Source organism: Lates calcarifer, unplaced genomic scaffold (assembly GCF_001640805.2).
Source record: "Lates calcarifer isolate ASB-BC8 unplaced genomic scaffold, TLL_Latcal_v3 scaffold_20_43, whole genome shotgun sequence".
Taxonomy (NCBI): Eukaryota; Metazoa; Chordata; class Actinopteri; family Centropomidae; genus Lates; species Lates calcarifer.
The window spans coordinates 127,649-141,475 of NW_026118149.1; the positions used below are offsets into that span (position 1 = coordinate 127,649).

At 47.6% G+C, this 13,827-nt stretch overlaps 2 protein-coding genes across 5 annotated transcripts; one reads left to right on the forward strand and one right to left on the reverse strand.

Moving 5' to 3' along the window:
• Positions 1–67: 67 nt before the first annotated feature.
• LOC108894356 (gelsolin) lies at positions 68–6,847 on the reverse strand. The gene is made up of 19 exons (XM_051069481.1): positions 6,758–6,847; positions 5,880–6,082; positions 4,920–5,074; positions 4,674–4,835; positions 4,516–4,575; positions 4,350–4,439; positions 3,953–4,042; positions 3,739–3,871; positions 3,573–3,661; positions 3,333–3,461; positions 3,165–3,251; positions 2,953–3,086; positions 2,210–2,300; positions 1,960–2,130; positions 1,667–1,841; positions 1,464–1,585; positions 644–721; positions 501–561; positions 68–312 (listed from the first exon to the last, which is right to left on the reverse strand). Exons 2-19 carry the CDS (start codon positions 6,070–6,072, stop codon positions 149–151), a joined length of 2,184 nt encoding a protein of 727 aa, XP_050925438.1. The 5' UTR covers positions 6,073–6,082; positions 6,758–6,847; the 3' UTR covers positions 68–148.
• Positions 6,848–7,534: 687 nt separating this feature from the next.
• On the forward strand, positions 7,535–13,634 carry fhip2b (FHF complex subunit HOOK interacting protein 2B). Of its 4 annotated transcripts, none has more exons than XM_051069482.1 (18): positions 7,535–7,736; positions 7,981–8,059; positions 8,152–8,237; positions 8,324–8,407; positions 8,498–8,621; positions 8,786–8,865; positions 9,100–9,309; positions 9,389–9,588; positions 9,692–9,809; positions 9,941–10,017; positions 10,124–10,280; positions 10,454–10,614; positions 10,719–10,853; positions 11,343–11,433; positions 11,524–11,667; positions 11,973–12,113; positions 12,266–12,366; positions 12,486–13,634. In XM_051069482.1, the coding sequence occupies exons 1-18, from the start codon at positions 7,686–7,688 to the stop codon at positions 12,586–12,588; spliced, it is 2,142 nt and encodes a 713-aa protein (XP_050925439.1). In that variant the 5' UTR covers positions 7,535–7,685; the 3' UTR covers positions 12,589–13,634. The 4 variants fall into 4 exon arrangements, with proteins under 4 accessions (XP_050925439.1, XP_018548539.1, XP_018548549.1 ...); XM_018693023.2 differs by having other exon boundaries at positions 8,498–8,602; positions 8,746–8,865; XM_018693033.2 differs by having other exon boundaries at positions 8,498–8,602; positions 8,746–8,865; positions 10,722–10,853.
• The last annotated feature ends 193 nt before the right edge of the window (positions 13,635–13,827 follow it).

Below are 13,827 nucleotides of genomic sequence, written 5' to 3' on the forward strand. Positions count from 1 at the left end.
AACATCACCATGACGATGACGGTGTCTGAAACACTGCTACTGCACAGACAGGTCAGACAGACAGGTGTGTAGTCAGACAGGTTTTATTTATTGCTCCACAGTAGTGAGACTCAGAGCTTCCTCATTATTTGTTAACAGGAAGTGAATGTCACAGGTGTCTGCTGAGGCACTCCAGTGGGTCGTTGGTCCAGTACTCATGGTTCCAGCCCAGGAACCAGCCGGTGAAGGTCGGTGGTTCGAATCCCTGTTTGATCGTCACTGTGGGGGTTCGGGGGTCTCTGTTGGCGGGGTCGCTCTCTATGTACCTGGCCGCTACACAGGAAACACAGTTAGCTGTTAGTATATTGGATCACCTGGATCACCTGGACCAGGCTCAGTCTGGAGGCCTCAGATACCTGGACCAGGTAGTTTAACCAGACGAGCTAATTCTTTAATAAAATGATGTCTGTGGTTTGCTGAGTCAGGTAAACCTCTGACGTTGGATTTCCTGTCTGTCTCACCTGACGCCGCCGCCTCCGACCCCTCCTCCTCACGAGCCTCGTTTCCGATCCAAACAAACACCTGCAGGAGGAAACAGGAAGTCGGAGATGATGGTGCCACAGGGGCTGGACCTGTAACCATGGTGGTAGCAGGAGAGACTCACCTGGTCCCAGGTGTCCAAGATCATGACATCATCAGGGGCAAGGTCATCCTGCGTCAGCTCACCTGGAACCTCCTCCATCTGAACACAGAGATCAAGCTTTAAAAGCCTGTATCACACTGAACCCAGAACCTGAGGGAAACCACCAGGACCAGACTCCAACACCCCAGAGACGACCACAACAACCCATTCAGTTCTGAGTCAAAATCTTGAACAGTCTGAAAACCACCTGCAGCTTCCTCCGAACAAACACTGCTCAGAAATGTCTCGAGAAACACGACAGAGGGCCCAAGGTGTTGACCTGGCCTCCAAACTGGATGATCTGGAACAAGTCGGATCCATGGAGGACCCCACAGGACCCAAAGGATCCACAGGACACCTCCTGACCCATGACACAGGTGCTGGATCAGATTGGAGTCAACCACAAAACAACTATCTAGCACACCAGCAACCAACCACCAGGACCAAACAACTAGTGAATTGGTTTAAGACAACCACTGTAACTACCAAATCTCTAACACCACCTTAAATTACTTCTAACTACTATCTAACTACTTCTAACTAGTTAACTCCCAACAACCTCCCAGGGTTTGGGTTAAGTTCACCCACCTCAGTAAACATTGAACACCTGAGTAACTGCTGTAAGAATGTTAGCAGCCACTTAGCAGGTCATTAGCAAGGAAGTGCTCTTTGCTAATTAGCACACATCAACTGTAAATGATTAGTTAGTTAGTGATTGTTAACCTGTGGTTTATTAACAAATAATTGTCACAGAGACACAGAAGCAGTCATGTGACCACATCATGTGACCAGCCCGACGAACCAGGAAGTTCCCGGTCTTGTTGGAGCAGGCGAATAGACGAGGAGGATGAGCCTCCATCTGGTTCTTCAGCCGGGGAGAGCAACAGTAGTCCTCCTGCCCCCCCAACGCATCCCAGAATGCATCTGTACACAAACACACAGTCAGGTTTGGATGGAGTCAAAGTTTAACAACATGGAGACTCCCCCATCACTCTCCCCCCTCACCTTCCTCCTCCCCCTCCTCCAGCGGTGTGGGGGTCACCTCCAGGATCCCGGCCAGATGTTCAGCTCCCTTCACTTCAGCTGAGCTGCTGCTCCTCCCCTTCCATATCCAAGATCCAGAGGGGGAGACCAGGACGAAGACATCACTGGAGTTCAGACTGGAGGAGGATGGATCCACCTGAGGAGAACAGAGGAGGGCTCAGACTGGTCTAACTGGTCTGAGGCTGGAATCAGAGTCTACATCCTGCAGTCTGATCCTGACTAACTCGGTCTCTGGTTCTCGTTTTCTCTCTCACCTCCACAGCTCTGGTGTCTTTCACTGGATTGGCTCGAACCTGGAAGAGACGGGTATCTGCCACCTCTGATTGGCCGCCTTCTCTGGAAGTCCCACCCTTGTACACCACCATTGGCTGGCCCGCAAACAGGCTCATGAGGTGGGCAGGCTCTTTTCCCTGAATCACTCGCACCTGTGGACAGGTAACAGCATGATGCCTTTGGTGTCAGATGATTAAAGTCTGAATGTGTTCACAGATCTGGGTCCAGTACCTGCACGGCGCTGCCTCTCAGTTCATCATCTGTCTGAACGGCCAAGATGGCTGATGCTCCAACCTCGTCCTGGCTAGACTCCGCCCCCTGCCTGCAGAGACAGAGATAAAATATGAAAAAGTTCACTTTCTCATAACAGGAAGTCAACACCAGGGGGAGCTGTGCGGAGGTCAGAGGTCAGAGCTGGGAGTGACGTCACCTCTGAGTTAATGGCGTTCCAGTTCACAGAGTCTTTACAGGTGCTTTGTCAGAGTTTAGACAACTTGATAACAGATCTGCTCCTGAAGAACACCTGAGCTGCTAACAACGCTCTACAAACAGCGTAGCAACATGTCCACAGATAAAACCTGAACAGTTCTCTGTGTCTGACTGACTTCATGTGAAACTAATGAGACTGAGCTGCTATAAACAGGAACATTAGCAGAGAGTTCTCTGCTGTTGATGTGAGGATTCTGATGTCAGGGTTGGTGGGGTTGCTCCGACTTCAGGAGGCGTTCAGGTTCAAACTTCTGACCAGAAACTCAGAAATTCAGACTTCAGAGAAGAACTTGAACACATCATTAGAGTCTGAGCCTGAGGGTGGTGCTAGAGGAGACACCAAAACACACCGAGTCCAGAACTGTAGATAACCATAACTGAACCCAGAACAGTCAGACCTGGTCCAAACCCTCTCACCTCAGGATCGACTTTAAAAAGTTAAACAGAACCTGACCTCAGCAGCTGAACAGGATGTCAGTTCTCACCACATGTAGATGATGTGACCCTGTCTGTCACGGTGTCGGTACTGATACTGGATGATGTAACTGTCTCCGCCATAGAACTGACCGAAGACTGACGGGTCCAACAGAACCTTCTCTGATCCCTCAATACGCCAGATCTGCAGACAGACAGGCAGAGAGAGAGACAGGTCAGACAGACAGGTAGAGAGACAGACAGGTGGACTCCCCCTCCTCACCTGTTTCTCTCCATCTCCTCGGTCCACCATCCCGTGCTGAGCTGCCATGGCCTCTGATTGGTGGAGCTGTGTCACATCAAATGGCACCTGTCCAATCAGAGTTCAGTTAGGTTTGGTACGGAAAACAGTTTGGTCCTGAACTCAATGCTGATTGGTTTATTGACTTACCTTCTTGATTTTTGCAATCTGATTGGTCACGTAGGCCGTTCCCATGCCGACGGTGTCGTCAGGGTCCCTCCATTCCTTAAAGTACTGTTTGAAGAGCGGAGTCTCCCCATGTTCAGGAAAGACCTGGACCTGAGGGGGACCACAGAGTCAGGGGGGCAGGTGTGTTCACCTGTGTGTGTGTGTGTGTGTGTGTGTGTGTGTGTGTGTGTGTGTGTGTGTGTGTGTGTGTGTGTGTGTTACCTGTGTGTGTGTTGGGTAGTTCATCTTGTGTATGAACTGCTCTGCGCTCTTCAGAACAGCATGACGCTCTTCAGAGTTAGCATCCTTACCTGCAGGAACAAGCACACACAGGTAAACAAACACACTCTCACACACAGGTAAACAAACACACACACAGAGTTTGAACCTTTCCAGACGAACACGTGTCCGTTGGCTCCGTTGTCAAGGATGAAACATTCGCTGGACTGCAAAGCATCCTGGGAGAATGGGTTCTGCTCTGCTACCATGGTAACCTCTATGTCCCCACCTGCGTTGGACACCTGAGGGACAGACAAGTAGACAGGTGAGGACTTCCTGCTGCTTTTTCACAATGTTGTCCTGGTGAGAAACAGCCTCCTCACCTTGTAGAGCTTCGCCATCTTCCTGTTGGAGGCGTCCATCTTGGTGTCATCATGGTGAACTTCAGGAAGCTCCGGCTTCTCCCCAAGGACCTGAGCACAGAGGTCAGAGATCAGCAGGAAGAACAACAGGCCTCCTCTGTAGTGTTGTTCTTTACCTGAGGAGACTGTATCTACACACTCTGATCAGTAGGAGGCGCTTCGCACCAATAACCACAGAAGAAGAACAGTTCAGTCTTCTTCTGGGGGTTGTTTTTACACCTGATGAGAACCTGAACTGCATTTGAGACCAACTCTCCATGTGGACCTGGGTCTGATCCTGGGTAAACAAACCAACTGAACTGTTTTAAAGATACACAGTAAGTTGTTGTTCAGGTCATGTGACGTGTCATGTCATCACCTCCAGCATCCTGTCTGGCTCTGCCCCCTCATCACAGATCAGCAGCTTGGCCCGCCCACACCGCTCATTGTCACGGATACCCTTTGACACCTGTCAGCCAATCAATCAATCAGCTCTGAAATGTCACTGAATAATGATGATGTCATTAGGTGATGTCACCACTCACCATCGTGGCCTTCAGCTTCTCAAAGTGGTTGCTATGGGAACCAGACCACTGGATGATTTCCTGTAGAGAGAGAGAGAGACAGGTTCAGAGCTGTCTACCTGTCTCCCCTCTCTACCTGCCTCACCTCTCTACCTGTCTCCCCTCTCTACCTGCCTCACCTCTCCCAGGTCCAGGATGAAACTGTCGCCCTGGTTGAAACTCTCCCAGGTGACAGGAACCTCTGTCGCCCTGACAACGCGTCGACCTTTGACCAGCAGCAGCCTCTGCACGTCCTTGTCGTTGGTCATCACATGTTTGAACCCTGAGGCCACGCCCCCTTTCTGAGGACAGACAGGAAGTGATGTCATCAGTGACAGGAAGAGAAGGCCCTGCTGTATTACAGCTGGTACAGGTGGTACAGGTACCATGTATTTCAGCCCAGATTTGAAGTACCCTGTGAAGGTACTGGACTCATGGCCCTGGACTTCACGGTACTGGACTGGCGCCCCTTGCAGGAAGTCATCCATCTGGACTGTAAAGATGGTTGCCGCTCCACTCTCATCCTGAGAACACTCTGAACCTGAAGACCGACCGACCAATCACAGAGCAGAACCACAGTCACACCTGTGTCAACCATGGAGGTATTATCAAGTACTGAAACTATGGACAGTAGTAGTACTATGTTACAGAGGGTGATGTGTCCAAGTTGTGGCTCCAAGTAAAGTCGGTGATTGTAACTGTTCATCAGGTAAATGGACTGTAAATGGACTGTACTTATATAGCGCTTTTCTAGTCTTTTCGACCACTCAAAGCGCTTCACACTACAGATCACATTCACCCCATTCACACACATTTTGTTCTATATATATAAGTGCTTTATATATAACACATACACACACATTCACACATACACACACATCGGAGGCAATTTGGGGTTCAGGATACTTCGGCACACGGACTGGAGGAGCCGGGAATCGAACCACCGACCTTCTGATTGGTGGGCGACTGCTCTACCTCCTGAGCCACAGCCGCCCCCGCGCCCGTAGATTCAGTTAAATTCATCCATTCATCATCTGTGCTGCTGCTCCATTAAGGGACGCAGGGGAGCTGAGCCCATCCCAGCTGTGACTGGGCAAGAGGCGGGGTTCACCCTATACGGATCACCAGTTCATCACAGGACCAACACAAAAAAAAAAAACAGAACCTTCTTGCTGCGAGGCAACAATGCTAACCACTGCACCCCCATGCTGCCCTCAGTTAATTAATTTCTAATTTATTCTATTTAATTTATATCTAATTTTCTTTGTCTTTATGTAGATGATGCTGTTATTTACAAGGCAGCTACTACAGGTGTAGCAGTATTAGTACAGGGTGTACTGCAGTACCTTGCCAGTAGTGCAGGTCGTACTGCAGGGTTTCTCTGCCAGTCGCAGTGCTGTGGAGAACCAGGTAAGCGTCTCCACTGTAGAACCCTCCATACAGACTCTCAGGTACAGGAACCAATGCCAAGTTCTCCACCCGCCACACCTGAAGCCCGGCCCTCTGACCTGCGTATTCAAACTCTGGGTCGTACACCATGATGTCACCTGTAGGGGCGGAGACATAGAAAAAAACCATCATGATGTCACCTGTAGGGGGCGGAGCCACATTTAAAAAAAAAACATAGAAGGCCATAGAAGAACATCTGAACCTCAGCTGTAAGTTACAACTTTTGAAATATAAATTATTCTTTAGTCTAAATCATGACTCTGTATAAATTAAAACTTAAAAAAATAAAGGTATGAAATGTTTCTGTGAGTTCTTCTGTGAGCCTCAGAGACAAAGTGAGTGACTCATCTTCTCCAACAAAACATCTTTGCTGCAGCTCAGAGAAGCAGGAAGTGACTCGCCCTCTCTGACAGCCGACACCTGGAGGCTGTTTGAGTCATTTAAACTGTTTCAAAGCACAAAGACACCAGAAAACACTCAAAAACCCCACAGACAGTAAACGTCTCACTGGATACTTCAGGTTCAGGTTTATAAAAGACCAAAGACGTTAAACTGAGTCTGAACAGAAACTGATGATGAAAAGTTTCAGTCTGTTCCACTTGTTTCAGACTGCACAAAGACAGAGTCTAGACCTGGACCTGGACCTGGACCTGAGCTAGGACATGAATCTGAGTCTGGACCAGGACCTGGACACTTAGAGCCCAAACCAGGACTTGATCCATTGAAACTCAGACTGATTTAAAACCATTTGAAGTGAATTAAAGAGGAAACTCACCGAGTGTTTGTTGGACACTGTGTTCAAGCTGCTGCAGACAAACGAAGACTGAGCTCCACCTGAGACACTGTGGGAGGAGCTGCAGGTAACTTTACCTGTCCAACCCCCTCCCCACCTCACCCCCTCCTCCCTCTCTTATCTGCAGCAGAGCGACCGCACCCAACTCATCCACAATCAGCAGATCCACAGATGCTGAAAGCACAGACGCATTTAACAAAGCTCCTTCATCAGTCAATAACATTAAACTTTAATATTCAGCTTCAGGAAAACCTCCTCAGATGTTTAACATTTTAGGATTGTTGTATTTATTTTAAATTGTCAGTAAATGAAACAGTTGTAAACATCTCAGTCTTTAACCTGATGAAAACGTCTGCAGCTTCAGTAAGTGTGAACATGTTAAACATGTTAAACTATTCAGATGTAAAACAGCAGGAAGGGAAATGAGATGATGAGGATCTGCTGCTGGAAACAGTCTGCTGTTTCCTCTTTTTCTAACAGTCCATTTATTAATGTAACAGCATTTATATTCCACTGTGTAGAATCATTTAAAATCATTTACTTTATAAACCTTTCATGTCATTAAATTCATCACTATATTTACATAAATAATTCTATGTTATTATTATTCTATAATATTCTGTCAACACGTTACATCACGTTACAGGGCTGGTAATAGAGTATTTTTCAGTTTAGATTTTTTTTTAAAATCTCTATATTCATTAACGAAGCTCTTATTCAGAAATATTTTTAACAAGATCCTGGCTGTGTTTTATTTTGAAAGTCCATTCCGGATGTGTACTATCTCGGTGTCGTAGCTTGACGCAAGTCAGCTGTTAGTTAACTTGTCAACATGTCGCAGTAAACCGGTAACTAACCGGGTGTAACCGGGTTAACGGGCGGTCGGTGTCAGTGGGTTTTTGGCGGAAGAATGGAGACGTTTAGTAAGCTAACCAGGATGCTGCTCCACGCGCTGGAGACGGTGAGTTAGCTTCAGTTAGCTCTGTTAGCTTCAGTTAGCTCTGTTAGCTTCAGTTAGCCTCTGTCCAGAGTAAAAAGTCAGAGAGGAGGAGCGGGGACTGTCTGACTTTCTCTCTCTGTGAGGACCGAGGGGATAAATACACAGATTAACATCAAAACTAAATTTAGTTTGTAACAAGAGACACAGGTTAGCCTGCTGTCTGTCTGTCTACCTGTCTCACTGTCTGACCTGACTCACCTGTCAGAGGGAGCCCACAGTGGACCTGTTGGATTCCTTCGTGGATCACTGGAAATCAATAACCAACTATTACATCGAGACCACAGGTGAACCCTCCACCTCAGACTGTAATCTACCTGTGTTTGATCATCCAATCAGACTGACCTGTGTGTGTGTGTGTGTGTGTGTGTGTGTGTAGATGACAGTCGTCCTGTCAGACAGACAGAGATCCCCTGGCGTCTCAGACAGATGTTGGACATCCTGGTGTATGAGGAGAAACAGCAGGTAACATACACACACCTGAACACACATCTGAACACATATTGATAAACTAATGTATTGATTGGCTGATGTATTGACAATTGATGGAGGGGGTGGAGGAGACTGGGGCGTGTCTGGAGTATCTGCTGCAGCACAAACTGTTGGAGACTCTGTGCACTCTGGGAAAAGCTCAGGTAACACGTCACATGTTTGAGTCACCTTTATTGTCCACAATGTTCACAGCATGCTGAACAGGTAATCTTCCTTCTCCTCCTCCTCCTCAGTATCCACCGGGGATGTCTCAGCAGGTCCTGCTCTTCTTCTGTAAGTTCTTGTCTCAGATGCAGAGACCTGTGCTGCACCTGGTGAACGTCTACAGACCTGTGCAGGTAAACACTGACACACCAGGTGAGAGAGTAAAGATAAAACCCACCTGATCATTCCACATTCCACCAGAACTGAAATATGACCTATGAGGCTCTGTCTGTGCTGATGATGTCACTGTGACATCACCTCTGCTCCGCCCCTTCAGAAGCTGATTCGTCTCTGTGCACTTCCTGGTTCCCAAACAGAGAAGGAGGAAGCTCAGTTCCTATTGGTCATCTGCTCCAGAATCAAACAGGATCCAGACACACTCAGACACGTCTTAGAGGTAACCAGCAGCTAACCAGCTTAGTTAACAACTGCTGATCCAAACTAATCACTAACTAAACTCCTTACTAACCAGTTACTTAGTCTCTACAGTCTTAACCTCTCTACCTGCTCCACCAGTAGCAGCTGTTAACTAACACTGGCTGATTGGTTAGTCACATTAACCCAGTTAATGATTGATCAGGTGACCAGGACCTGCTGCAGGTCATGTGACCACCTGTTTCTGTGTCATCAGATTTTGGACCAACCAGCAGCCAGGACTCCAGCCTCTGACCAATCGCAGCTCAGCACACAAGCCTCCAATCACAGGACAGAGACGCCACCATCCTCCAGCCAATCAGATTCATGCAGCTCCAGTCTCGTCCAATCAGAATCGTCTGCTTCCAGCCCCATCCAATCAGAGAGCAGTCTACTGTCAGCCTTGCTGCAGCTCACCAAAAGTCAGGTCAGTGGTTGGAGAGTGATTCAATCAGCTGATCAGATGTATTGATGACAGTATTGATAGTTACCTTTGGTCTCCACAGAGGGGCTCGGTGAGTCTGAAGGCCTACGAGAGTCTCCTGCTGGTCTCTGGACTCCAGTCTGGATCCTCAGGGGAGACTCTGACCCACCACACCCAGCTGGGGGAGCTGCTGGCTGGGAGGCTGCTGGAGCTCTACTCCCTGCTGCCTATGGAGAGTCTGGATCCTGGACTGGTTCAGAGCTGGCCCCCCACCACCTGGAGGTAACACACATACACAGCAGTACACTGTGTATCAGTATACTGTGTACTACAGTAGTATTAATATGTACCACAGTAGTACTGTAGTATTCCTCTGTCCCATCAGTTCTCAGTTCTCTCGCCGTAGCTCTGATCTCAGGTCAGAGTCTCCTGCCTCTGATCATGTGACCAACTTCTTCTCCTGGTTTGACTTCCTGGATCACCTGATGAGAGAAGCTCCACAGGTAAACACATCTGTCCACACTGATCCTCACTAACAGAGACAACCTGAGAATAATAGCACCAGCTCCACCTCTCTGTTGCTCAGATAACTGATACACACCTGTCTTTAACACCTGTGCTGATGTATGTGCAGGTATTGTCAGTGAAGTTGGCTCAGTGTGTTCGTCAGGTGTGGCTGTCAAACGTTCTCCAGCCTCAGCTGCTGCACACGTAAGTTTACACTGTCTCAGAGAGAAACTCTGGTTCTTGTTCAGGCGGACTGTGTGAACAGGTTTGATACAGGTGTGAACAGGTGTGTTGTCCTGTTGATCCACAGGTGTGAGCAGATGGTCCTGGTCTCCACTTCGGTCCTGTGTGCGGCCGTCAGACTGGTCCAGTCCTTGTCTTTGTTGGATCAGCTGGTTCATTTCCTGTTGAGGACAGAGTCTCTGTCTCACCTGCTGCTGCAGCGCTGCGACCACATCTCAGACCAGGTGAGTCCAGGTGAAGTGACCTGAACTGAGCCTTATGTTCTTCACCTGGTTCGAAGGGAAAGGTGTCGGGGAGTAAATATGATCAGCTTATTAGGAACACCCAGACTGATCCACAGGTGTTTCTCAGAGACCATGTCACCCCCCATTCCCCCACCCCACCTGTGTGTCCTCAGATCAGTATGGCGTCTCTGTCTCTGGTGGAGGAGTTACTACAGAAGCCTCACAGAGACATTCTGGATGTGTTGGTGCTGGGTTTCCTGCAGAGTCGTAGTTATCTGTCTCCACCTGCTGCAGGTGTGGATGACAGACACACAGAGGTCAATGAGACCGGAGAGTGAGTCCACCTGTAAAGCTAAAATTAGCTTAGCATTAGCCTAGCATTGTATATGTAGTGTTTACAGTAGCTGTGGTCTGAGGTAAGAGTCTCCTGTGTTTCAGCAGTGATCTGGAGGAGGACCCATTCTTCTCTGACAGCCTGTTCCCTGACACTCAGCTCCTTCCTCCTCCTCCTCTCTCCTCCTCTGCTCCTCCTCCTCCCTCTGGCCTGGGATCAGCTGCTGATGTCATTAACAGGTAACCACCACTCCACACCTGCACCTGGGTTTCACCTGAACATGAACAGCAGCCAAGGTTTTGGGTGGCTGTGGCTCAAGAGGTAGAAGGTTGGTGGTTCGATTCCCCGGCTCCTCCAGTGTCCTTGGACAAGATACTGAGCTCTGATGTGTGTCATCGGTGTGTGAATGTGTTAGAAAGCTTTGTATGTTCAGAGCAAGTGCTGTGTTAATGTGTGTAAATGTGACCTGTGAGTCGAGTGCAGGTTCAGTTACTGATCTGTTAACTCCTGACAGTGACCCCCTCCTCCCTTTCCTCCTCCTCCTCCTCCTGTCACTGAGGAGTTAAACAGGAAGTGCTTTGTTTACTTTAACTGTGATTGGCTGAGACACCATGAGCCAATCACATGCTTTCACTTCTCACTGAAGATTAATGAGACCCTGTGTGTGTGTGTGTGTGTGTGTGTGTGTGTGTGTGTGTGTGTGTGTGTGTGTGTGTGTGTGTGTGTAGTTTCCTGTGTTTAGTTCCTGTTCAGGTGCGATCAGCTCAGCTGCTACAGGAGGGAGGATACGAGTCGTACGTTCACGATGCCCACACACTGGTCAGCACACACACACTCACACACACAGACCTGTGTTTGTATTTCTATCTTTGTGAGGACACAGGTCTAACACTCCTCCTTCTCCTCCAGGTGACCGAGTGTCAGTCTCTCTCTCTGTCCTGGGATTGGCCGATCAGTCTCCTTCCTCCCTCCTCCTCAGGTGAGGGGGAGGAGTTCTTTGAGGGTCACTTGTTCAAAGTTCTGTTTGACCGACTGGGACGCATTCTGGAGCAGGTATACACACCTGTCTGACCTCAAACACACCTGTCCTGTCTGATGACTCTTTGTGATAACTCGTAATTACTTGTAATAACTTGTTGTAATGACTCATAATGACCGTAATGACCTGTGTGATAACTTATAATGACTCATTGTGATGACTCGGTGTAATAACTCATGATGACTCGTTGTAATGACTCGTGATGATTTATGTGATGACTCATAATGACTCAGTGTGATGACTCGTTGTGGTGACTCCTTGTAATGACTTGGTGTGATGACTCATAATCACTTGTTGTAATGACTCGTGATGCTTTCAGCCATACGAGTTGAACCTGCAGCTGACGGCCGTTCTCTCCAGACTCTCAGCCTTCAGCCACCCACTGCTGCACGAATACCTGCTCAACCCGTACATACACCTGTCTCGCTGCTCCAGGTCGCTGTTCTCCGTCCTCATCAGGGTGAGTTACAGAGAGAGACAGACAGAGACAGAGAGAGAGACAGGTGTTTATCAGAGCAGGTATCAGTCTGTCTCTCTTCTAATATAAAACTGTGATGTTTGATCCAGTGTTGTATATAACTCACCTGTCTGTCTCACCTGTCTGTCTCTCAGGTGATGGGGGAGTTGATGCAGAGGATCCAGCAGATTTCCAACCTGACAGACAGACTGCTGAACACCAGGAGACACCTGCTGGGACTGAACCACAACACTGGGTAAATATCTGTCTATCTACCTGTCTATCTGGTGGATTTACATCAGGGCAGGGGGCGGGGGTGTCATAGGTACTACGTCATGTTATCTGAGTTTACCTGGTTCACCTGTGGATTCTCAGGCTGGAACACCTGACCCTTCTGAGAGGAGTGATCGTCCTTGAGGAGTTCTGTAAGGAGCTCGCTGCCATCGCCTTTGTCAAACTGCCCCTGGACCAGAACTGACTCACCTGGACTGGTGATGAGTCATCTGGACCACCTGGGGCAGGTACTTCTGTGTAACTGGTACTGGTATAGACTGACTGAAGTGGGACAGGTACACAGGTGTGTGTATCTACAGGTAAACTCCTCAACACTAAACATGAAGCAGCACAAACAAACATGGAGGACGACTCCACCGACATCTTTTACTACCAACACGATGATGAGACAAGTTCAGAGGTTTCACCTGCAGGACTCAGGAACAGACCCAGTCCTCAGACCTGAACCAGAACCTGCAGGGTCCTCAACTCAGCTTCATCCTGATTCTACTGCAGCTTCATTATATCATCAGGGTTCAACTGTGACATCACTCTGCCATCATGACGTCAGGTGTTTTTTATTCTACTTCCTGATTCTACTCTGTGACTCCAGAGAGAGGGTCTGGTTTGGTCCTGGTCTGAGAGGGGTCACTGCCAGGACTGCAGCAGGTTCTGATACTTAGACCTGGTCTGAGGGGGGTCAGGTTCTGGATGACTTGTCACTGATGAGAAAATAATTTTTATTACGTTTCTACTGTTTTTATTTTCACTAAAATACAAAAAGATTATTTAAGATATTTAAGTGCAATTCAACAGTTTTATCCCAAAGACTGATGAACAAATGAACAGATGAATGGATGAACGGGTGAATGGATGAACAGATGGATGGAATGGATGATTAATAATCCAATTGAAATGCCACTGTGAGGAGTTTCAGCCAAACTTTCTGCCTTCAGAAACTTTTCTCTTGTGTTGTTTCCTCGTTCAAAACATCCAACTTTATTGTTCAGCTCCTGATGAACAGAGCAGGTTTTAAAGAAGAAAATATATTTATCTGCAGAACGTAGAGACGATAAAATGTGGGAAAACACTGTGAAACAAACCAAAGTAAATAATAATATTAATAATACTAAATATAAAATATGAATTAAGGTTTTTTCTGATGCTTCATTTTAAACACATTTATCTGAGTTTGAGTTTTAAATAAAGTTCTGACAGTTTGAACAAAGTGAAAATAAACAACTAGCTGATGTTTGTTTACTGTTTGTGTTTATGCCCGGTGGTTGTCTGACTGCTGATTGGCCGGCATTTAAAGACTTTTATCTTCAATCATCAGTTTGAATCTGTAAATGTCTATCGTTTGTATAAAAACTTTATTTAATCAGGTCAGTGTTGTTGATGTACTGTAGTTTCACAAACAAAACATTTCTGTGTGTTGTTTTCA